Genomic DNA, 25,052 nt, shown 5'->3' with positions numbered 1-25,052 from the left:
CTGGAAATTAGTTTCAGTTACTCAAGGGACAGTTGTTTTGGGCCCATATTTAGTTAGTACCTATAAGAAACCTAGTAATAACTTTTGATATACATGCTGGACTTCTCAGTTATTACTGTATCCAGTACTGTAGACTGCACAGCAAGATACTTAAGTTACACTGGACTCTAAGTTGCTTATGCACATTGTGTCCTACCAACATCTCTCTCTCTTCAGAGGCTGATAGTGAAAAATAAACATACGAAAAATAGTTATGAATAGATGTGAGCTGTTGAAGTGGCTCACGGAGATACACTGGCCGTCCTAGTTCATCAGTGCAGAATTAAGAACTTGGAATGACAGCATGATGCATAGATCTTCGTTATTCGACTGCTTTTGGAGTTCAGTTACTTATATATTTGTTTTAAGAGCAGGTCAGAAAAGAGAGCTGTTAAGGACAGTAATACCAGTAGTGCTTTAAGGTTTCAAAATCTTTTTGTGTTTTTTCAGTCCAGAAATACCTTTCCCTTTTCTTACTGTTCCTGATTTCTCTTGTGCTAATCTTTCATGACAGGGAAGCTCTGTGAGTCTGGCCAAAGTTGTTCTTTCTTTACTTCCAGTGCCATGATGGTGAGGGAAAGACCCAGGAGACAGGCTTGCAGGTTACATATAGAAGAGATAGTGGGTTATTCTGAATCTTTGTTATACATAGGCAGGAGTCTGCAAGTGTGATGGTCTCTCAAAGATGTATGTTGTGTTGGCTTTGTGAAGGTCCAGTACTGACGTCTGCCCAAGCTTGAGTCTTTTGTGCATGCTAAGAACTTGATTTTTATCAAGTAAAATCTCTGAGACCTGTGCTTATGCTGCGCTTGCCTCTCTGAGAGCATGGCAGAACTCTTTCACTGAAATTACAGTTTTGAGCAATGCCAGCCTACTCAGAAGTTTGGTAGCGCAACTGTTTTTGGGAGCTAAGCTCTGCTCTGTGGGATGGCTTTCACCTGTGGCTACAGGCAGCATAAATGAAGAAACAGTGAAACTGCTTCATTCACCACACATCTTCCAGTTTCTGCAATCTCCACTTCTGTGTACTATTATTACACAAAAGTCATCTTCACTTAAACCGCGGTTCATCTCCAGAACAGTCCCACCCACAGCTTTAAGTGAAGCAGGGCTCCTCAGGGGGTGGGGGGCTTGAGACTAAAAGCTCTGTCATAAGGCATATGACAGGAGAAGGAGAGCCTGGCAGAAGGGTGTCAAATTTAATTTCTACAGGCATGCTGGCATTTTATTTCATTTTGGCAGTCTTGTATGTAGCAATCTTGCAGTTTGTTTTAGCATAGTTTTTCTGTGTGTAATTATTAGACCAATAAGTTCCCAACCAGACACTATTTCTGTTCTTTTCCACGCACTCCCTCCCAAATCAATGTCTCCCCTTCTCTCCTCTTTCCAAATACCTTATACGTGCTTGCACTTTACCATTGTGGTCTGTGAACTGATGCTTCTTTCTTCAGCACTTTTCAGAGCACCATAAGGGACAGCACTGCCTCTTTCTTCTGCTTAAGACAGCTTTTGAACTTGTTGCAGGGATGGGAGAGAGAAAGGCAAGGGGCTTCATTCATTTTGTAGTGGTGTTGTAGTCTTGCCCTATTTTCTTCTCATTTCCGCAAGCCTTGCAGTTAAGTCTCTTAAGTTGCTTTTGTTTTTCTATGCTCCTCTAATTGAGGAGGGAAGCACTATAGGTAGTGAGAGTACTAGAAAAGAAGAGGTGCTGTGCTATGTGTATTTACAGAGGGAGGCATTTGGCCGTTCAGGTGGCACTTGTTTGCCACTGTTGAGTTACCTTTCACAGTGCTCAGGGTGTGGGTGACTGGAAGAAATTGGGGAATGTTCCAAGGTGCTCTTTGCAGGCAGCAAAGTACAACCGGGAATGAGTACAATTGGACAGCCCAGGCCTTGATGGAAATATTTCTGCACGGGGAGGGCTTCTGCTCTGCTATATAAAACAAGGTGGCTTGATACATAATCTGTCTTTAACATGGTACATAATACGTTGTACAGAATACTTGATTAAGTGGGTCTAAATGTTCCTTGTATAGGAATTGCTATAAGAAAAAAACACTTTGTAACCCTAAATACTCATTTTGCTTTTCAGTTAAAGTTCTAAGCAAGTTGCATAAGGGGAGCTATTTGATTTAAGTACACGTCAATAGTCAAATTTGTGGAATAGCGAAGTGACCGGTGAAACTGCCTGGGTCTTGGTGAAATGGAAATTCACAGCAAATTTAGGTTGGCAGAGTCCATGTTGTAATAGTATTTAATGCAGATAATTTTCATTTTGTCACCATTTTATACGTGGGCTTTCTTTACAGTTGCAAAAGAACAACCTTTTAATGCTTAAGGCACTACTCTTTACAAGGTAATGTACTGCAGATAGTTTGGTAATTAGGCATACCAGCCCTATATTGACTGTTTTTATTTTTTGTATTGTAGAGCTTCAGAACCTACTTTATTATTTTTTGTAATTACTTCCAACTTAAGTTTTGTGTTCTGATTCTGCCTGACAATCAGTTTTCATTTTTGCTTTTTATATGTTAGCATTAAATATGAAATATTTTTTGTTTTGAAGGTGCAGGAAACTTATTGCTGCTTCAGCTTTGGTCATACATTATAGTTCTAAATTTATTTTCCATTTGTAAGATGACTCCACCTTCTGATAGCTGTGTTGACTGAAGTGGAGTAAAGTTCATTTGCTGGTGGAGGAAACTGAGGAGATCAGCTTGGTTCTCCAGTGACAGCATTGGTCTAGTATGCATGAAAAAAGTATAAATAACTCGAAGTAGTGTTTAACTGTATGTGGTAGCTATAAAAAGACCAGGTGTTGATCAGAGTACAGGCAACTTGGAGGTCTGTGCATGTGTGTGACAGATACGGTGGGTGATAATTTTTGCTTCAGTACAGGTTTTCCTCAGCTGTGTTGATCAGCAGGCAAAAAATCTAGTTAACACTAAACAGCTGGCAGGATGGAGAAGCAAAACTACTTTTGCTTTGCTGTTTGTTGTTACTTATTATTACATTATTACATTATGACTTGGGGTAGGTTTTTTGCAATAAGATTGGCACTGGCTGCTTCCTCAGCTAGTTATCAAGGCTCCCTGCCATCTCGAGTTTATTTTTCTTGCACAAAGCCTGGGAAAAAAGATGAACCTTGTACTGAAGGTCACTGTGTCCAGCCATTTTTTCTGACCAATGGGAGTGAATGCATTTCAGAACTACTGACCCTTCATATATAATATTGTGCCACTGGCTGCCCTCATTTAAAGCAAGGACCCTCAGGACACTGAGGGGATCTTGGCAGTTGTGGAAATGAACGAGGAGGATGTCCCCCTAAGGTAGATGAATGCAATCTACTCTTGTTCTGGCAGGTTTCGCTGGAATTTTCTCTAAGCAAAAAATCACCCACAAACCAACCTTTTTCTTTATTTGATGAAAACAAAGTTTTAAAGGGTATGTCTTATTCTTATGGTAAGACATAAATTAAATTTTAGTACTATTTGTGACTTACTTTGAGATGGGAGGCTGGCTTCTGGGAGAGCTTGAATCCAGTCATCTGCATCTGTTTCTTTTGATCTCATGTTATGTTTGTGAACACAACTATGTCACCAGTTTAATAAAGGTATACCTGTAGAGTGGAATTTGACCCATGGTGGAATCTTTCCAAAGGAGAAAATAGCCACTGACAGATGCAGGCCCGGTAATATATTTACTCTTTTTTTTTTTTCTTTCTTTCTTTTTTGCTGGGGACAAACTTACTATGTCCTTTCCTAAGAAGTATCTGAAATGTAGTTGTGTTCTAGAAATGTGGTTTGTAGCACAATTCATACTATGAATTGAAGGCCAACTCTAAGGTCTTGTTTATTACAGCCAAAAATATCTTTTGGAATGCACTGTATTTTAAGACAGTATCTTCCCAATTTTTTTCTTCAGACTTTTTTTCCCACATGCTCATGCTTTAAATTATTCTTCAGAAACTCTGCTTTCAGTTTGTACTCCACTAGTAGGACTAACCTAGTCAAATGAAACTCCTCAGAATAGTACATTTCTCCTTGCAGCCTTGCTTGGTTAGATGCTGGATAGCAATTCAATAAATTATCTGCGCTCTGTGTTGTGTAAAACAACAATAAAAAAAATCTGTAAAGAGAAATCTGTTGGGAACAAATGGACTTCTCTTTCAGTGGCACTGAACTATGGCAAATATGGCATTAAGAATCCATGCAGAGACCAGATTAGATCAGATTATTCTTTTCAGACTTGAATGACAATTTCTATGAAGTGAAATCTTAAAGTGTTTGAAAGAGATTACAGGCAATGCTTATGATGCGTACAAAAAAAAAATTGTTAAATGTTGTTAGTGTCAGTGTAAACTGTTACTGTAGATCAGAACTGGCATGTGTTTAATTACTTGAACATGTAGTGTTTTCTGTTGCTTTTACTGGAGAGCTCTGTCTCCTTCCTTATAGTCCTGATTATTCTTGGGGTGATGTATAAGGGCAATGTAATGAAAGATGCTGTCTTCCCTTGTGTATTGCTTTCCTAACAATACATAAGTTAGGTTGTTAAATTGAGAAATGTCTTGAATTTTTTTTATTTCAATTTTCTGAACTTTTTTCCTTTTATTTCTCTCAAAATTATACAACCTATCAGTAAAACTAGCAGTTTCTTCACCACGAGAATTTCTTCCTTCTTTTTCTCTTCCCTCTCACCACTCCAGGTACCTTAAAAAAGGTTGGGTTTGTGTTTTTTTTCACCCAGAGAGGATGATGCTGAGAGAATTATGGTAATTGCCTTTGGATATGTAGAAGGATGATGATAAATGCTTTTCCACATTGTTTGGGATGTGACAGGAAGTTCTGACTTTCTGAAGTTGTAGCAGGAAGTATTCAGGTTAGAGGTTAGTAGACATTAGGGGAGAAGAACCCTTTCCAAATATAAGGATAGATAAGGACTGAAATAAATTTCCTAGGAAGATTGTGGAATTGTCATCATTAGAAGTTTTTTGTAAAGCAGGCTAGACAGAGCTTGATCTGAAGTGGTTCACATATAGCTGGTCTTTTCTTGGAGAAGGGTAACTTCCAAAGATGGTTCCACTACCATTATTCAGGAGTATATCTATGAAATGCTAGAAGGATATTAGTTGAAACTGCTGTTTTTCTTGTCGTTATTAATAATGCAACACTACTGGGGGTGGGGAGAGGAAGGAGTGTACTGTGTATTCAGTAGAATGCAATTATGTCAGTTATTTAATGCATTGTAACTATTACTATGTAGAAGTTATATTAGAAAGGACTTTTGAACTTTTGAAAAGGGGGGGGTTATTGATGACCTGTATAAAAGAGTTTTAAAAGGAACCTACAATCTAGAGTTTAGAGTTATCATAGTAGACTATTAATGTGGGAAGAAATCAATCTAAATATTCACTGATGTCTTAGGAAAGGTAATTAATGAAGTATGACATGAAAAATTTAGTAGGTTACCAAATTGACCAGATGGTGTTTTCCAGTCCTACTGCATACCAAAAAAAAAATCTAATTTTATTATAAAGTGTTATTTTTCTGTGTTCATATTAATCAGCTAGTTATAAACGTATTTTCTTGTTAGTAGGAAAAAATCATACTCCACTAGTAAATATACAATTTGCTTATTGCCTACTAAGGCAATTCATCCGTCTATCTCTTGCGAAGTCTGAAGGCTCTTTGGAAACAAATAGTGCTGTACTCCTGGGCATAATTTTTTCAGAAGATGTTGTCACTTATGATATGTATCTCATTGTAATAGGGAAGAGTCGGGCTCCTTGATTCCCCCTTGAAGAAAAATGGCAGATGGGAACAGTTTGCTGATGCCCACAGCTTCTTTGATGGCTAGAGACAGATTGGACCAAGTAATCAGGAGTGGCGTTTAGCTCCTGCCTACCTGATTTCTCGGATAGTGTATGTATAGTTTCTAGGAATCCCTGGAGTTGTAGTATGTACACTTACCAACTGTCTTGACTTATACCATGGAAAGGGCTATTACCTGCAGCCATCTTCTGCCACTGGAGAAGCTTATACGGTCACCTTATTAGAAGTGGTGTGGTCCGGCATCTTAAATATATTAAACTAAAATCAAAGGTAGGACGTGAAACTTGCAAAAGTTTCAAAGCACTTATATGTTTCATGTGATACATTGAGCTCTAAATATGTGAATTCCTAAATTACAGTATGTATTACGACTTCCCAGTGAGTTTCAGTAGCATTGGTGAGAGATACATTAACAATTCATAGTGCGTGAAAACATGAATGTTTGTTTTGGCCTACATAAAATAAATACTCATGGAATCCATTCTTAATGTTTGCATTGCTAAACATCTGAATTTTAATGACTAGTACTTAAAATTTTTTTAACGTGTCTAAGCAGGTTTACCTGTCCAGTATTAGCTTTGGAATCAGAATAAGTAATGAAAACCTCAATTTAACAAGGTAACTTTGAGATAGACAAAGACAAGTGATGAAAGCATTGGCAAACAACTTGCCAGAATGGTCCTGAATTTACTGGAAGGACAATAAACTGGTCCAAAATGGCAAGTGGAGGGGAGTTTGCTTCTCTCAAACTGTTGAGGTGTATCTGGGACAAGTTGTCAGGTTTATCATGAGAAATAACCTCTTAAATTGGTGTAGGAGCAATTTGACAGCAAGAGAACACTTTTGGATCTTGTGGCATGGCTGTAATTACAAGGCTTAATCGGAGTGTTCTAATAAGTAATTTGAATAGTTAACAGCCACCGCGGACCTGTTGTTTTGCAGATCTTTGAGATCTCATTTGTCTGCTGTAGCTAGGTGTTCTCACTCACTGCTGTTGATGGTCTCTTCAGCTCTTTATAAGTAAACATCTAACCTGTTCTATGTGATTGTAAGTTGTTTACCAACATGTGGAATCCTGCCCTCCTGCCACTCAGCCATACTTTTTATCTCTTCCTTCGTTAGCAAAGGAGAAAGCTGTGCTTACCTTCAGAATATATTGCAAATAAGCTAGTTCATACAGGCCAGACTTGACTGTGAGTTTGAATCCTTTATGAAGAGCATAGTGTTAGTTACCTTCTCAACTGGAGTGGTAATAGAGTTTCAGCTCCTACGTCTCTATCTCTGTGACCCCAGCTGTGGTGGTTCATTACAAAGGGGAGAGAAGAGGTCTCTTTGCATGAATGGATACCAAACTATTTTAGTCTGTATGTGCTTCTATTACTTTGTGGCTGTAATGTAGAGTTTTATATTATGCAAAAAGAATAATATTTAATGTTAAAGGAACTATATGGGAATTTTGGGGAACAGAAGTTTCAAACTGTAAAGCTTTCATAGTTGAATGTTAAAAATCTGTAGGATAAGAATGGATCATAACTGCCTAGTATCATGTTCCCACTCTGTGCTAACACACTAATTGTGCTTCTGCCTGAGTACAGAAAAAGGCTAGCTGTAGATTGTACATTCAAATATATATATTGCCCCCCCAACTTCACTACGTGCCTATTAAAAATACTGCTTTTGAGGCATTCTCTTAACTGTATGAGAGCTCTAAATGAGTTGCTTTTTAGGCCTAACTTGGCTCTTAACACTGGGAATTTGCAGCTAACTTCATCTTTGTCCTGTGTGGTTTTTTTTCTTTGTTTGTTTTTAAAGTCTGACATACTGTGGTAAAGACAAAAATTTAAGGTAACTAATGTTACCCGTTTTCTGTTTTCAGATTTGGTAGTGTAATTGATTGTAGGCTTTACTGAGGTAATGTGTAGAAACACGAATTTACTGCTGTGTGATGCTAGACAAATCAATTAGTGCTTGGTGTTACCATGACCTTCTTCAGCTGGGTCCTTCCAAAAGTTTATAATTTTTTCTGACAAATGTAATTGAAATCGATAGTGTAATTACCACTTGGATGTATTTGAGAATTAGCAAATGGAAGGGATAGTGCCATAGTTTTCCAGCCATCTTTCTTCTGCTTCAGTTTGCTGGTAAAGATACATTTTTCTGAACCTTTAATATTAACTAACAAAGAATTATTTGTACCACAAAGATCAGAAAATAATGCAACATACAGAAGAAAAATAGAAAACTTGTTTTCTTTATACTCATGGTGGTTTGTTTCTAAATTCATAGTTATGCTTGCATTAAGTTTGTGTGTGCTTATCAAGAACATAATATTCTGGTTTTTCTATTAACTATCTGAAAATATCTTAATGTGTTCAAATTTTTGACAGAAAACACTTTTATTTCCTGTGAATCTAGGGATATTTAGTCATAGATTGAAAAAAAAAAAAAGACAATATTTGTAAATATTAAGTATACTTTTAAAAAATTACCTATGAAGTAGATTAAAAAAACATTTATAATATTTCATTTTGATTGACAGAAAATTGTGTAGTAGTCTTTATTCTAGATAGGTGTTTTAAGGTATATAACTTCAGACTAGATGAAAACTCCCTGTGTTAGAGACCCTGGTATCTTGGTTCCTTTAAACCTGTAGGCAATTGTTTGTAAAAACCTATTTCTTCATGTATTCTGCTTTTTTTGTAATGCAAGATTTATATAACCATCATAGCTCTGACTGTCATGTGATTTAGAGCACATTCTTTAGGGTACACTTCAAGTCTGCTTTATTTATTCTCCTTTGTTAACTGTGTTTTCACAGTGATTCATGTTAAATTTAGTCCCTGTTTTAGGTGTGTATGGTGTGACCGGTAAAATTCATTGGAAAATCTGCTACTTCTGTGTCATTTCATAATGACAGAATTATGTCTTTGTTATTTTAGATCCAAAAAGTAGTCACCAGAGTACTTATTTTATCTTCCTGTTTGACAGCCCTTAACATACTTGGATTTTGTGTGTGAGATTTACCAATAGCACATAGTTTGATTCTGGAGAGTGAGTAGCACTAGGCTTTTTTGTTTTTTTCTAAAGCATTGATTTTAAAAAAATCCTTATAATTATAGTTCCTATATTCTTGTGAAAGAGAAAGTATAGCATCACTTGAATAATAGCCAGTTTCATTCCCATTGAAAGACATAAAATATTTCCATGAGTATTACCAATTGTAGAATTTCGCGAAAAGAGAACAATTAACTCCTTTGCTGTAAGACAGAAGGTTATGAAACCGACAGTGTGTGTGGTTGGTTTTTTATAATTTATCGTTGCAACTTTTAAGTCATTCATTAGGTTTACACTGAGTAATTGCTGGCATATTCAAGGCAGAAACATGGACTTTTTGATGAGGAAGTTAATTCATCCTGTTCTATCTATTCTTGCCTTCTTTTGAAATACGATGTGGATCTTTTCTAACTTTAAATGTTTTGCATTATCCTACACTTCTGTATGTTACCATAGATTTTTTTTTTTGATGCAAAAGTTTTTTCTAATCTTCATCTGTAATATAGTCCTCTCTCAATATCTGAGAAGTGAAAATTAAAATACTTCTGATAATTTTTCTAACTTAATAAAAATGCTGCTGTAGAGTCCATGGATTTTCTTTCCCTGCTTTTCCCAAGTTAATGAATACAAGTACAAAGTAAAACTTTCTGCCAGGTTTTTCTCTGGGGTTTGTTGTCTACTAATTTGTTGCCGATTTCATGCAGCAAAATGCTAGATGGTTCAATTCAAGGATTTCTCTTGTATAACTCTGTTTTCTTGTGTGCACTTAAGAGTCATCTGCAAGACTTTGAAATGAAACAGAATAGGTACCTACAGAGTATTCTGGAAATCTGAATAAAACTTTGCTTTGGATATCTTTTGCAATATACATTGTTATCATGTCTTGTACGTGTTGTAGTTGTAGTTTGAGCAGATCTTGTACTTTTGATCTTGGCTAACTGAGCAGGATTGTGTTGTATGGATATTGTTTAAATAGATCTGGGTCTTCCTTTCTAGCAGATAATGAGGATCATATTAAATCAACTGTAAAATCTTGTTTGCAAATGTCCCAGTGTCTAACTTCTTTGCCAGTGGAAAAATGAGATGGCTTCTCGGATTGATATGGTTTTTGATGCAAACTATTTCCGATATAAGCAGCATACATGGAATTATTCTTCCATTTCCACCATGCCTCTTTTAAAAAGTTTCTAGGAAGAGGCCACTGAAAAAAATAAAATAAAGAGATCTCGGAACTGTTTTGTCTACCTCGTCAGCAGCTTTTGATGTCGCTATCCATGCTGTTTTCAATTTTTGTTTATGGATGAGATAATACAAAGATTGCGGGGGGGGAGGGACGACAACTACAAGAACAGTTCCTTTCTAAACCTGGACAGAACAACCAAGGTAGATTAATGAGTTAGAGACAACTAGAAGAAAATATAGTCATGGAAGACACAGAATAACATAAAGCCCACTGTCATCTTTGTGTTGGCAATTCAGATACATCTGCCTGTGCAAATCTTGACCTCTGGTGCCTAAACTGTCATGTCAGCCTCTTTCTCTGACATTTTCTTATGAATATCTAACTGTCAACTCGGGCTTAGCGTAACTAAAACAAAGCACTGTCTCCTTTCTCCACTTCCTCTTTGATCAGTAGTAGCAGTAAATCTACTTCCTACAGATTTTAGCTTGTTGGCATTGAGTGATGGTCACTGGACATCCGATGTCACAAATGCACTTTCTCATCTGTGATGGCAGTAACAGCAGGAGGTTTTGGTCTTGTGTATATGCAGGGAGAAATAGTTGCTTCAGCGCTTTGTACATATAGCCCCTAGCTGCCTTGCTATTTGCACAGTGGTTTAGTTTTCGTGGCCTGCCAGAAGCCTGCTGGGATTTAGACATTTATAGAGGAAGAAGGGTTTGTAAAATGCCTTCTGTAAACTCATGGAAAGGTATACATGAAATACCTTTATAGAAGACATTCTACATATTTGTAGAAATATTTATAGATTATACTGTGTTTTTGAGAGTTTGACTGTAAGGGTGTAAAGTCTACCTTAGAACATGAAAGAAAACTATTTTGGGGCTATTTAATTTGACTGCTTTGTGTAGAACCTGACATCTGCTTGTGGAGTCCTGTCCCGAGTTAATCAGTAGTGTGTAGTCAGGAGACCGAAGGATGTTAAAGCAATTCTAGTTAAAGATGGAGAAGTGGGTAAAGCAATTTTGTGGAGCAGTTGTAATTTTTTCAGGTTTTGTAAACAGAGCAAGTTTTAGTGCTGTCTTTCAGGCAGCAGGAGTCCAAAGCCAGGGGTTCTTCTGAATACTGTAATTATTAAAATCTGCTCTTGGATAGTTGCTTAATGGGAAAGCAAATGTTTTTCTTTGTTACAGTCAGCAGAGATGTGAACTCCTGTCAAAGTAAAAATTACTCCAAGTTATTTTTTGGGTGTGTCAGTCATTTCTATAGAGTAAGTGAAGACTGGCCTGTTTTGGCACAGTGTTTTATTTCACAAATTTAGCCTTGTCATCAAAATTGGTTTCCTCCCTCCTTGCAGTGCAAGGAATTATGTTAAATCAGACTTAATAGAAATGCAGCAGAAAATATAATCTTATTTCCTAAGTTTCATGATACAAAATTATTTTACCTTTAGGTATTTAATCAACTTTTCTTTTTTTACTTGTCAACATGGGTTGTCATTGCTCATAACACATATACTCTGAAGAAGCATTTCTTCCAAGAAGGTGTTTTATTTTGGTGTTTTGGTTTTTTTTTTAAATTTTGTTTAGCTGGGGATTTTTTTGGGTGGGGTGTTGGGTTTGTTTTTTTTTTTAAGCAAAGATGATAACTTTTGTCTTTGGCCTGTTGAAAGGAATAAAGTTAATTACTGTATATTTTTGAAGGAATTATTTGTAGAAGAGATTAGACAAAGTCTTATTAGTTAAGGGATGGTCTACATGGATTATAGTAATTTTCAGAGTTCATTTAATACAAATACTGACAATGAATTTTTCTGTATAAACATATATTTGCCTACATGAAACAGTTTCCTTTTTCATTAAGATCCTGTCTAACTGAGAATGGTAAAATCCAAACAAATGCAATTATGGCCTTCTAATGATTTGTAAGCATGCAATTTAAATAGGAAGTATGATGTATTTTGTTATTTTAAACTCAGACTTAATCCTATCCCAAAATGGTATGAATATTTATGTGCCCCGTCTTCTTTATTGACAGCTGCCTGGAGATACAGTTTAACCTCATTTTTTTAGAGCTGTGTTGGTTGTTTAGACAGTAAGCTATTCTCTAAGTTACACTTATTCTTTCAGTTTTGTTAACAAGAAAGGCCTGTTGCAGGATATATAACAAACGTAACGTTTGAAAGATTTGCAGTAGCCAGAGGAAAAATGCAGTTGTGATATTGCTAGTGATTTAAAAATTGAAGGCTTTCTTATAGGAATTGGCAGCATTTCCTGTTATGTTTTTCCCTTTGAGATTAAAACAAAGCATCTAGACAAATTAGGGTCTATTTTTTCCTCTGTCTTTCATAAACTGTACCCTTTGGCTGACTGTTGAACCAAATGAACAAAAACATTAATGTGTTTTTGTAAATAGTACTTACGACTTCTAGCTTAAGCATGGGAACAAACATTTTCAACATGATGGTAATGCCTTAACCAGGCACACGGTTCCCCTGCTGACTAAAGAATGAATATAGATACCAGAATTGAATAATTGTCAAGGTAGCTTTTTAATATCTTTCTGCTTTTTAGTATTAAAATGTACAGATGAAAACATATGATGACTGTTGAGAGTTACAATACAGTTTTGACTTTGATTCCAGTTTCCTCATTGCTTATAGAAGATGTGGGATTGTAAAATTTGTATTGACTGCTGAAGATATAAACAGGTGTTTAAAGAGATTATGTTTGTAACCTTTTGATGTCCTTTTGTTGTAAGGGAAAGAAACATTGAAAAACAAGCATGTGAGAAACAGTTATGCTGTCAAGAAGGCAGTGTAGCAAACTAGACTTAATTTTGCTACGGATCCCAAGATACATTTTTCTCTTGGGTCTAGAACCCCAGTTTTTTCAGGCAGTTTTGTTTAACAAGTGGATCTTTATAAGGGGGAAGTAGTGAAGCTTTTTTTTTTCCCCCTACATCATCTATAAAATCCTTCTAAAATAACTGCATCTCCCCTCCATGAAAATGCCATACCCTGAGTTCTTTGGAGAACCCTCAGGTATACCTGCCCCCAACACCCTCCTATCCTCCTTCCCACAGTATCTCCAGTACAAAGGATAACTTCATTGGCAACAGCTGCTGCTTTAGTGGAGTACTAATTTCTTTGGCACCTCTACCTTTTGATTTTAATTAGAAGAAACAAGCTTTTAGATATCCTTTATTCCTTTATACTTTGTCAAAATCAGGTGGAAGGTTTGTCCTGGTCTTTTGGAAGTTATGGAAAGAAACTGGAAAAGAAAGAGTACATGGACAGCGTGACCACTTGTGCTCTGGTCCTTAGAATGTCCAACATGAAAATAAAATGGTTGAACTTTGTTTCAGTTCTTCTTCACCTTCCTTGTGTGGTGGAATGGCCACCAGAGGATTTTGAGTGATTTTTTTGTATACGTGTGCATACTGTACCAGATGTTTCCAAGTGAGGTGAAAATACACAAGTAGTATTTACTGTAAAATGTAGCTGATGTACTTTTGCAAGTTTTCCTTAATTTCTCTCTCTTTAATTCTTTTAAATGGAGGCAGATAATGAGTTGAAACTTCAAAAAGGATTTCTGAAAACTGAGAGTCCAAGCATCATGCTTCCTTTAGGCCTGTCATTCTAGCCTGAGTGGAAAGAGAATGTGCACAAAATCTTAGAAGTGCAGACCGCAAACAAAGAAATGTAATCCAAGTGAAAGAGTGATACTGTCTTGAATAGACTTTTTTTCCCCTTATGAAAATGATATGCCAAATGCAATGGTTTTGGTTTTTCCATCACATCTTTGTTCCCAAAATCATGTCTTTTTTTTTTTTTTGACTAGCAAAATAATTACTGAGATACTTTGAGGCAATTGGTTAAAATCTCAGCAGTAGGCCATAAGTAATAGTTAATATTTGCCTCTTCTCAAAAAGATCTATGTATGCTTTTGGATGTTGTTTTGTATATACTCTAAATTATTAGAAAATGTATGAGAGATCTCTGTAATTGCCCGTCCTGCTTGGCCAAGGAATTCTGTGGTAGTTGCAAAGACTGGATCTGCAACCAGAGACAGTAACTATTGCAGCTGACTGTCACAGAGTGTTTCCTTGGAATTTATATTGTTACCTGATTTTTCTTTTCTTTTCCTTGTATAGGAGTTGTGCAGAGACAGGCAATGCTTTGTCTGCAGCGTATGCTTTCGTGTGGGTTTGACTGAGACGCATGCCTCCCAACTGCCACATTTTTGGTTTGAGGGGACTGCAAGACCTCTCTGAACTTGCATGCATAACATGTAGTTAAAATTTGATTTAAGTGGTAGCTAAGCAGTATCATATAGATTTTTGTTGCTGTTTTTCCCCGCTGCTTGGATCTAATGGTATTGAGTTCTGTAGAGGACAGAGGAACTGGCAAGTTTGGTTTCAGCAAATACATGTCATCCGCTTTGCCTAAACAGGATGCTTGTACATATTTTTAGCATAATTGACTATCCTTCTGGTAACTTTAGATACGTAAACTCCTGGTTATGGTGTGTTAATAAGATTTTTATTTGAAAGAAATAATCTCTTAAATCATACTACTATTATTTACTTTGCTTTTATATAGTAACAAAAATAAATTGTTATATCTTTCTCATAATAAAATTGATTTATATGGGATTAGTGTACAAGTAGACTCTGGTCCACAGAGATATTTAGATACCTAGCTTCCTGCTGGAATCAGTAGAATTTCAGAGACACACCTTAAATACATTTCTGAACCTGGTGACAAGTACTTTAAATGCTTTTTAGGCCTAATGATAACTTTTCTTTGAAGTCATCACTATAAAGTGATCACTTCGTTATTTAGAAGTGTAAGTTTCTTTTGCAAGAGATATTGATATAGTACTATGTATCACAGAGAATACCATCAAGAATAAATGTATTTAAAAATGATTATATAGATTTGAATTCAGTTTGCTTGCTGCAAACGTGCTGTGCTGTTCTGTTCTTTAAGGCTAATTTGACTTTGCTTTAGGAGCTGTGAGACAGTTACTGTTTTGGTAAATATCCGTGGTTTGCACATTAGATTAAGCTGCCTGCTGATGCAAAATATTATAATTGAGAAAGTAATTAAAAAAACCCCAAACTTGCTCATCCTTTATTTATTTATTTATTTATTTATTTTAAAGAAGAGCAGTGTGTGTGAGGGAGACTAAGATGAAGGGGTAAATATGTTCAAGTACATAGCAAATTGTATTTGAATGTAAGGAATAAGGAAGGAGGATGTGTAGGGGATTCATTTTGCTGTGCTACCTTGTGGATAACACCTCCAAAGGTGGTCGTTACCTCTGGCAAAGAGGATAGTGAGGGACGTTTAGGTTAATGAGTGTGGGCGTGATTTAATTGATTATAATGGTGTGTTTATTGCATTGTTTCCTTTGGGACAGTTCTTGATAGTGTTTTTGGCTAGAAGGGACCATTAAATCTAGTCTGCCATCCTTTACATACTACAGGTTGTTATATTTCATCCAGTTCTCCTGATAATGAACCTTTTGACTTATCTGACCACAATGCAGTTTGTGCTTAGCTAAAGTGCATTTGCCAGAAGGATATCCATCCTTCATTTAGAGACATCAAGGGATAGAGAAGACACTACTTTTTGTGCTGGTTTTGTTCTGATGATTACTCCACTTCTTTGTTTGAAGGAAAAAAAAAAAAGTATTTCTGCATTATGACATTGATTTAAAATTGATCCTGACTTCCCGGGTTGATAACATATTTTACAGTTGCACCTGTATAATAAAAATGTGTATACACATGTGATATATGTACATATGTCCATACTCTCAGTCTTAATTCCATTTAATATATTTTTGTTTTGGGGAATTCTGTTATGCCCTTTGGCATTTACATATGATGTGTGTATACGGTACAAAAATCACAAACTGATTTGAATTAACATAAAAGTTTTCATTTTAGTTTTATCTAGTACAAACATTTTATGAAATTCTCTAAATTAATTAAATAATAATCACATGATTCAGCATTTTATTAATTACCTTTGCCTCTGAAACCATTTGCAGCACAGAGCTTCCATTAAACAGTATCAGGACTGGATTGCACAAACATCTGCCATTAGATTTTAATAACTTTTGACTGGTATTTATCTTCTAGCATGTGCTAGTTACATCTAGAACTCTTCTAGCTTAAGTTTTTCACAACATTCTACAAAAATGGTGGTTTTATATTTATTAAGTTGTTGTGTCTCAGGTGTATGTGTCCATAGTACTCGTCATTTCCCACACTATGTGTACTGAAAAAGCATTGCATTGGACAAAATCTCTAATTGCTTTGCAGCTTCCTATGAGAGTGCTGCTTTCCGTCAGGTTTTGGGTTATTGGAATCTGCCCCACATAGTATTAATAGACCTTCAAATATGGTGTTATTTTCCATTCTCCTTTATTAGGTTGCTGTTTGGCATGCTATTGCATTGAGGTGCAAAATTGCTTTCAGGATGTATGTTTCGGTATCATGACTAGTTTTCTGTATTGTGTGGTTTGGTTTTGGTTGTGTTGTGTCCTCCCCCTCCCCCATAACAAAATTTCAGCCCTTCATATGTAATCCTCTTATTTTTAGTATGGTGACCTACATTTTTCGTCCAAGTATATATTTGAGAAGCTTGGGACTACCAGCCATATCATTGACTTTATTTTAGAATTTAATTATAGAGTACAGCTTAGTGTTGTGTTGAGAGCTGGACTGTGTTCCTACCTTTCCCAGGTTTCTTATGGTGATTCACTTAAAATCAGAATTTCTGTAGGTAGTCACTACTTGTATTTTTCTTTTGGTTCAACTTAGGAACCTGGAATTTGACTTGGAGAAGTGCTATGAGCTCTCAAGTGCAATTGAATTAATGGTAATTTTGTGTTAAGTAAATACAAAATACTACTTTTATATAAAATAAAAATACTATGCAAGGCTACCTAGGCTGGAAAATATGCTGCTAGGTGTCTCAGTTTGGCATCCACAAATCTTAAACATTTTTTGCCTTCCCAAGTCTGAATTCTTCCATCTCAGATCTTGGGGTAATGCTTTATAGATTTTAGGGATGTATTTTGAGGACAGTGTTTTGTAAGACACTCAGTTGATATAATAATAAGCCTTATGGAATAGCACACCAGGAAACTGAGGAGTCCACCTTTGTAGAAATACTTGAGTAGTGCTCAGTATAGAAGGCCTCAAGCTATATATCAAATGCCGGGAAGAAAACAAAATATTGAGTAGTTGCTCAGTAAATGTGTGTTGATTCTTCTTTTTAACTGAATTGGGGAGCAGCCTTGTGTGGGCAGGTAGGATGTGATCCTATAGCTAAAAACTTGACCATAATGCATACACACAGGGCAAGGGCAAATCAAGGCTCCAGGCATCTTGCCTGTTGTTTCTGGCAATGTCTTTGACATTTTCTGACTTTGGAGTGCTCGATTTTGCAACTTGATTTTTCTCTGGGCCTAGTTTCTGTTCATAACGGTACAACTCTAGGAATAGCCTGTGGAACCTATGACATAAGTGAGATATGGTACAGAACAGCTTTTAAAAGTTTATTTTGACAAGGTCCATTGTTGGGTTGAAAAGAAAAGGGTCATGCCAGAAAAAAGGCCAGGCGTTTTTGAATTAAGAACAAATGGCTGATATGCCAGTGTATTTGTAAACTGTGTTTAATCATTGCTTTGGACAATCCATAATTTATCTGCCACTAAGGAAAAGGAACATGAAATTTCCTTCTCAGAATGAGCAATCTAGTGTGGGAGCTATTCATCAAAGTTTGAATGTCAGAAAGGTCATGGGAAGAGATTTGTAAAATTTTCGTAATTCCAGAAATAACTCCTTTGGCATCCAAAAAGAAACTTGAGTGTTTAGGAAAGAACCCGTAGTGTATCTGATACCATCCTGCGGTGGGTTTGGTCGGCTCTGTGTGATGGATGTTCTGTTCAGCAGAGCTGTATGTTTTCACATACCCCTCCCTTCCACCCTGTGGGAGGTAATAAGCATATATTTTGTGTGTGACAAGCAGAGTTCATTCCCTTTGCTGCTTATGTCTGTCTCATTTTGATTTTGCTACTCTGTATGAAAACCGACAGTATACTTTAGAGACCCTATATTAAACTTGCTGTTAATTAAGTTCTTAAGATAAATTTTTCCCAGCAGGAGATTTTTGAGTTGGGAAGATTTAAAATGGAGCTCTCGTACAGAGGCTCCTGCTGGAACATGCTGTGCTCTCTGTGAAGGCTCTACATATCTTAAATGTCAGAATGGCAAGGTATTAATCAGCCTGTTTGTTAATATTTTTTCCACTCAGTAGGCAGACATATCATCATAAAATTATTCCCTTTTGTAGCTCCCAAATATTTTCTATCTCTGTTCACTTTTCTCATGGCCCCTAATTGTCCTTATTTCTAAACACATGTTCTGTGTCAAAATGGTTTTCCTACTATCTTTTTCAAGTTCTGACTCTTAAACAGTTAACATCCTATGATTGCAGGTAAGAAGAGGGAGTGGATTTCAGACATTTTTTGTTTTCCCCCTGGATTAAGTATGTCAAGATGCAAAAATATTCAGTTGCTCATTGTAGATGTCTGTGAACTGCCCTTGGAAAATTCTACTTTCAAAGAGGTTAGTACGAGGAATCAATATTATTCCCTTTTTGCTCAGTCTTTTCTCCATTCCCCCAAGAGTTTAACTAATTTCTGTGATCAGTATTACTGCAGGTAATAGCAAAGAATATAAATGTTCTTTCTAAAAGAATAATAACAGGAATAACTTTAGTTTCCTTTCTTTAAAAGCAAAGTATGTGATATTTTAATATAGAAAAATATATGGCATAATGGGAGCAAACTGATTTCAATTTGAAGTATATGTGAACAAGATTCACTTTATAGAAAAAAGCTGCTTGCAAAAATTCCCTGTATTTTTCCACCTTCCTTTTTTTTTATGTCTGTGTTGTATACAGGTCCATAGAGTAATACGTGTGCAGTGTCAGATAAAGGAACACTTGCTACATAATTGGTAGACCAATATAAATCTTTTAGGGAAGTATTTGATTGCAACAGGCAACACTGCCATAAATAAATCCTCTAACAAATTCCAGATCAGCACTGTGTAGGTCTCTTCCTGCCAGTTCTTTTAATTAGCTTTTTGGATAAGACCTTGTTGGTGGCTGATGTAACAAGGTAGGCAGAGAGTGGAGGCAATTCAGGAGCATCTTAGGGTCTTTCCTTACTGTTTTCACTGTTGAAAAAGAACCAGCATGTAACAAGGTTTTTAAAATATTCTTTCATCCATGATTGGAGGCTATTAATATAGTTCATGCAAAAATGTGAAGCTTTCAGAAAAGACGGTGGTTTTAAGAGTTAAAATTTTAGTTTCAAGCATTTTGAGAATAAAGATCACAATGAAGAAAATTTTCATATTTCTGTATGGGTTAAAGTGTGGGTTTTGTTTGTTTTTTAATAATACCTAGTGTTGCATTAATGTTTTAAATTATGCCTGTTTTAGCAACCATTTCATCTGCCTGCATTCAGTTTAATGTTCTACGTGATACTTTGTGCCATTTTTCCCTTTCTGTTTTCATAATCTAGCGTGCAGCCTGGCAATTTTGTTCTTCCTGTATAGTGCTTTGTTTCTGATATCTGATACTTTGTAGTAGAAGATTGGCACAAATTTAGCAAAGCCTTATCTGGAGAATTGCTTTATAGAGGAGTTGTGAATTTACAGTCGTATCTTAATGCTGTGTAAGTATACATAGAGGGCAGCTTTAATTGTAGTGATGTTTTGAAGTGCCTTGACTCTACCAAAAGTGGCTCCAGAAAGGATGAAAACTGCAGTTCTTTGGCTGAAAGGAATTAGCGGAGCCCAGGAAGTGCTGTGTAATGGTTTTCTTGATGATTCACAGCACATTTATTTTTAGCCAAGAAAAAAAAATTACTTCACAACCTGGTGGTGTTTCGAAAAACTGTGAAAGAAATCAAAAGGTTTGTTCTGGAATGCATCACTCCTGTTACAAAGTAAAAATTCATTTAAATTCACTAATCAGAATTTATTTTTATACATTTCTTTTTATAATTAAATTCTAAATTTCACTTTACTCTTTTTTGAAGATGGACTTACTTTATATTATGGTAGAACATTTTATTTTTAATGGGTTCTTTCAGGCCAAAGAATAATATGACTTTTATGACTTGTGGAGTTGCACTGTCAGTTTTACTTCCTCTGATTTGTATCATTGCCACTATGCAACAAACTTGCTGGTTTTAAACCAATTTCAGATTTGAAATAGTTAGTTCTAGTGAGAGAAAACAATATCAGAAATGTTTCTAATGTGCTTTCTTTATCAGATGTCCTGGGAGAGAAGAGAATTCCAGCTTTGCTATGCTCAGGCCAAATATTATTTTTTTTTTTATTCCTCCAAGTGCCCATTTGGATTATGATTAGTAGGACCACAGTATGAAGTTAGGACTGTACAACCCTCTGTCAGAAAGGACTTCCGCTGATATTCAGACTTACAGCTAGCAAATATTAGAAGTTGCAAGTTTTTTTTATATTGACTTTTCATATATTATTTTGTTTAGTGCATTTTTGTCATATTCCCTCTTGTAGAGGTTTAGGTCAGCTTTATATAATTGGTTTAAAAAAAAAAAAAAACTTGACTGTGGCACTAACAGCACCATATCTTTGCTTTGATACTTTTTTTATTTTTCCTTCCTCAGATTTCTCATTCTCCTGCACTAGCTAATGCCTATGTCATCTGTCTTTGTTCTTCAGAGCTAAAACTTTGAATTAGCTTTTGGATTGCTCCATAGTCAGATATAGTTACCTTGGAAACACTTTAAAGTTTCTTGGGACCATGAGGGTCAGAATACACGTGTGTGTATGTATACATATGTGTGTGTACACACTATATAAACATATATGCATATGAATAATTGTGCATGTATATATATACATCTATGCATACATGTGTATGATATTTGATTCTGAAAAACATGGATTTTATACAAGACATGTGAAGGCATAAAGAAGTCTAGCTAATTCCTTGGAGCTTGTGAGATTTACACATGCAGCTATTTTAGAAGAGTTAGAGATGGTTTTAATTCATGCTTTGCATGAGGGGATGGGTTTTAGTGCAAAACATCTGTTTTCATTCCCTATTTTGCCAAGGCAGCTGGCCTATTATGGCGAGCAATCAAGATGCTTATCATCTCTTATACACAATTCAGGTATCTAATCACAGTTGGAAGTCCTGTAATCTTGGCCATCACCTTTGGAAGCTTTAATAGAAGACCAATCTTTATGCTTCTGTAGCTAAGAAGTTCTTCAAGGTTGGATGATATTTAGGTTAACATACTGTGTTGTGCTGTATTTGATGTACACTGTTACTGTATCTGGTATGTGATTGCCAGCTTTTCTGATTGTTTTGGTTATAGCATGATGTAATGTAGTGTTGAGAGCGAAATTAGTGTTGTTTATAATTAGCATTTTTTCTAAGGTCTTAGTAGTTGTATCTAGCAATACCATGAGTAAAAATAACATTTTGAAGTGGTTTTGAGGAAGCAAAATGAAATATTGAGGAGAAATGATTACTTAATGGCTTACTGCTTTAAAATAGTGGCTGCTATTATAGCTGGATTTCTTCAAATAGGAGTGAGACAGCACCAAGCAAATGCAGTACTAGAAAAAAAACCAAAACAACCAACCAACTTAAATGCTGTTTGTGTTTTGTGTTGGCTGTCTACTGGGGATGAATTTCATTCTCAGTGAAAAAATATCAAAATGAGTGACTGTAAAACCCCTTGCAAAGCCTTGGCAAATACTGAATAGGAAAATAGGTATCAAAAGAGTAGTAAACCAGCTCAGTTTGGGGGAAATATGAGATCTTGTTTTGAAAGAGTAAGGCAGCAGTTTCTTCAGCTGAGACAGTCTGATGTTAGATCACTGTTACCGGAAGAGAAATCTTCTTTCTAATCCACTCCCACAGCTGTGGGTATGGTACTTTTTTCTCCCATGCTCCAGTTCTGATGCTTTGTGGACTAGTTCCTGATTTCCTCCAGTTTGCTAATGCAGCAGAAAGTGTCCTTCCCCAGCCCTTTGCTGGGTGAGGGAGCTGCACGGGCTCCTAGGGAGCGCTGGCGCAGGGTAAGCAGTGGGACTGTACAGCTGCAGGGTGCGTGGGCAGAGCAGGACTGATTGATTCCTTCCATCACATGGAGTCCCACCTTTGTCTGTAATCTCTGTGCTTCTTCATACTACAGAGCAGTCATTTTCCAAATACACCCTACATTCAAGTTCTAATTTTGCCCATTTCAAAACCATATTGCTAGTCTCTCCTACCAAAGCTGCTTTGCAAGAGATCAGACGCATTGCTCCTTGACCTCTGGCCCCATGGGCTTTTTTTTTTTTTTTCAGGACTTGCAGATTTCAGACCTCACTTTTTAAACATATATCTTCCCACCTGCACATTTCAGTGACTTAAAATTCTTTTTACTGGAGTTGGACTTCTTAGCCTTTGTATTTTGCATAAGGCCGTATCAATATGCTTATTGTAACTTCTAAATCCTCTGAATGAGTTTCTAACAAGCTGCGGAAATCCTTTCTTGTGAAGCTTTCAGTACAAAATGTTAACATAACTTCCTGCCTCAGCTTCTGGTTGATCTTTTTTTTAAAATCATGTGCCTCTGTTAATCTAGGGGTTAGTATTGGTTTCCTATAAATTAAACGATTTAGATGAGGATAGTTCTTTGGGCAAAAAGTATGTAAATGTGCAGCTTTAACACTATTATTGAAAGTTTTTTACAGACAAAATTTTACTATTTTTGTACAAGTTAATCATTATTAAGATGATTACCATTTAATATAAGTGGGCTTTTTCCACGTTTTCAGGAGTTCATCAAGAATATATTTTTACCTCCTAGCAAAAAAAGTGTAAATCTAAAGAACTGTAATCAAGTCTAGACTTTCCCTACCTCACTTTATTTACTATATGTCAGAGATACTGACTTTTATTATTGTTGGTTTGGGGGTAATTTACAGGTTCCATCACTTTCTGTAGTCTATAGCTTAGTTTATTATTGTGTGTGTTTTGGTTTATATTGTGCATATGTATTATGAATCAGTAATCTGAGAAAATATTTTTATCTTTCTGTTTTTTCTTCTGCATAAAATTAGATTTAAACAGCTGTTTCCAGTGATGCTAATTTATATGTCTGTTTAAATCAACTTTGCTTCATAACAGCCCTTCTAATAAATTAGGGTTCTTGAGTGTAGCAGTAATCTAGGATCAGTAATCTGCTTTTTAAAAGTGTACTAATTTGAGACATAATCATTGAAGCAGACTGTCAAATAGAGGGTCACCACTTTACATTGGCTGTTTGACTTATCCATGGAAAATTTAAATTGCAAAAGCAACTCTGGTCAAAATGTGATTGTGTTGGTAAAAGTAATGGATTATGCTCTTCAGAAATGTCTCATTCTCGTTCTGTTCTCCTCTAACAGGTAAACTTTGTATTTTAATTTTAATGGGTCATTCTGCTATTGTGAGCTCCTGTTATGATTTAGGTGGGGTAGAGATTTCTGGCAAGCCTGAGCAGAATAAGGCTTTGGGACACTGCAAGTCTTTGCAAAGAGTGTGGGATCTTGAACTAGGCAATGTGAACTGTAAACCTGGATAGGATAAGGAGCAGGAATTTCTTTGGTAGTTTTTATGGTGAAGGAATCCAAGTTAATATGTTTGTCACTTCAGTGTAATTGATTTTACACGTTTACTGAAGTATCATTAGTTCACCTCAGTTGATGAGTAAATGTGGAAAGAATAATGGTGGGAGATGAGACTTCTATTGTCCCATTGCTGTTGTGGGGGCATCACCCACAACTAGTACCATTTTGAGTAATTGGCAGTCTTTGTTTCAGTTCTAAGTCCTTGTTCTGTATCCACCGCTGGGTTACTGAGCATCTGAATATTTAAAATCTTGTGGACAGAAATAAAAACAAGAGCCTCTTGGCTTGTAGCCTTGCATTTTGAATTTCTGCAGTTTATAGGCCTGTCTTTGTATTCCATGAAGGAATATTAAAACCAACTGTTACTTTAATGGTATTGTTGCTCTTTGTTTATCTTCTGTGTTTATGATGTTCTGAACTGAAAGGTTCTCTCAAAGATGAGTAGCTCATCTTTTGTTAGGTGTCAGCTGAATGGTCTGACCATCTCTTAGCAAAGAAGGAAGGAAAACACCGTTTTTACTGATTGGGTTACTTGAAATAAGAGGGGTGTATTCCTACTTCCTCAAATACATCATTTGCATTTTGATCTCTCTGTATCTGTAGCTGAACTTCATGAACTGTCAGCAATTTAAAAAAAGTGAATAGCACTCTTCTGTTAAGTAAAAAATGACAATAACACCATTCTTTCCAGAGTAGCATGTGACCATGGTATTACGCTAGCTTGCTTGCTCAAAGATGTAAACAATTACACGCACTGGCAAACACACACACCTGAAAACAGATGCAAGACACTCAAATATACCAAAAGTAACTGCAGCATATGCTTTTGTAAGTTTATATCTACTTTTTAGTTCTAGTTCTGTTACAATCAATGTTTCTTAGAATCTGAGTTATGGCTTCAGAGTCGTCTTTCTCCAGATTTTGGGAAATGGGCTGCATTTTTTAAAAGATATTTCATGTCACCTGAGGCAAAAGATTCACTTTTTAGAAGCTACATATTAGGCGTTCCAGGTACTAAAATTTGGTGAGCCCATGACTGAAATAATATGATATGATTTCTCAATTTGATAGATAAAACTATCAAGTTAGCTTTCTTTTTCTGGTTTCAGAGTCATACAAATACCATTCTGAGGCTTAATTAATACTCAGACTCTATCTAGTGCAAATCCTGTCCAACTAAGTGAAATCTTTATTATAAA

The 25,052-nt window shown here is 36.0% G+C and overlaps 1 protein-coding gene across 5 annotated transcripts in view; it reads left to right on the top strand.

The window, feature by feature from the left end:
• Window positions 1–25,052, top strand: part of ZDHHC14 (zDHHC palmitoyltransferase 14) — a 112,558-nt gene that overhangs the window by 16,326 nt on the left and 71,180 nt on the right. Inside the window, exon 2 of one of the 5 annotated variants that reach the window (XM_072856047.1) lies at window positions 18,626–18,756. The exons of the other annotated variants lie outside the window; for them this stretch is intronic. Within the exon in view, the coding sequence (XP_072712148.1) occupies window positions 18,716–18,756 (41 nt within the window). The 5' untranslated portion in view covers window positions 18,626–18,715. The remainder of the gene's footprint in view (window positions 1–18,625; window positions 18,757–25,052) is intronic. 5 annotated transcript variants of the gene reach the window in all.

Source organism: Ciconia boyciana, chromosome 3, assembly GCF_034638445.1.
Source record: "Ciconia boyciana chromosome 3, ASM3463844v1, whole genome shotgun sequence".
NCBI classification, from domain to species: domain Eukaryota; kingdom Metazoa; phylum Chordata; class Aves; order Ciconiiformes; family Ciconiidae; genus Ciconia; species Ciconia boyciana.
Note: the sequence above shows the minus strand (reverse complement) of the source record. Positions and strands in the feature narration are given on the sequence as shown.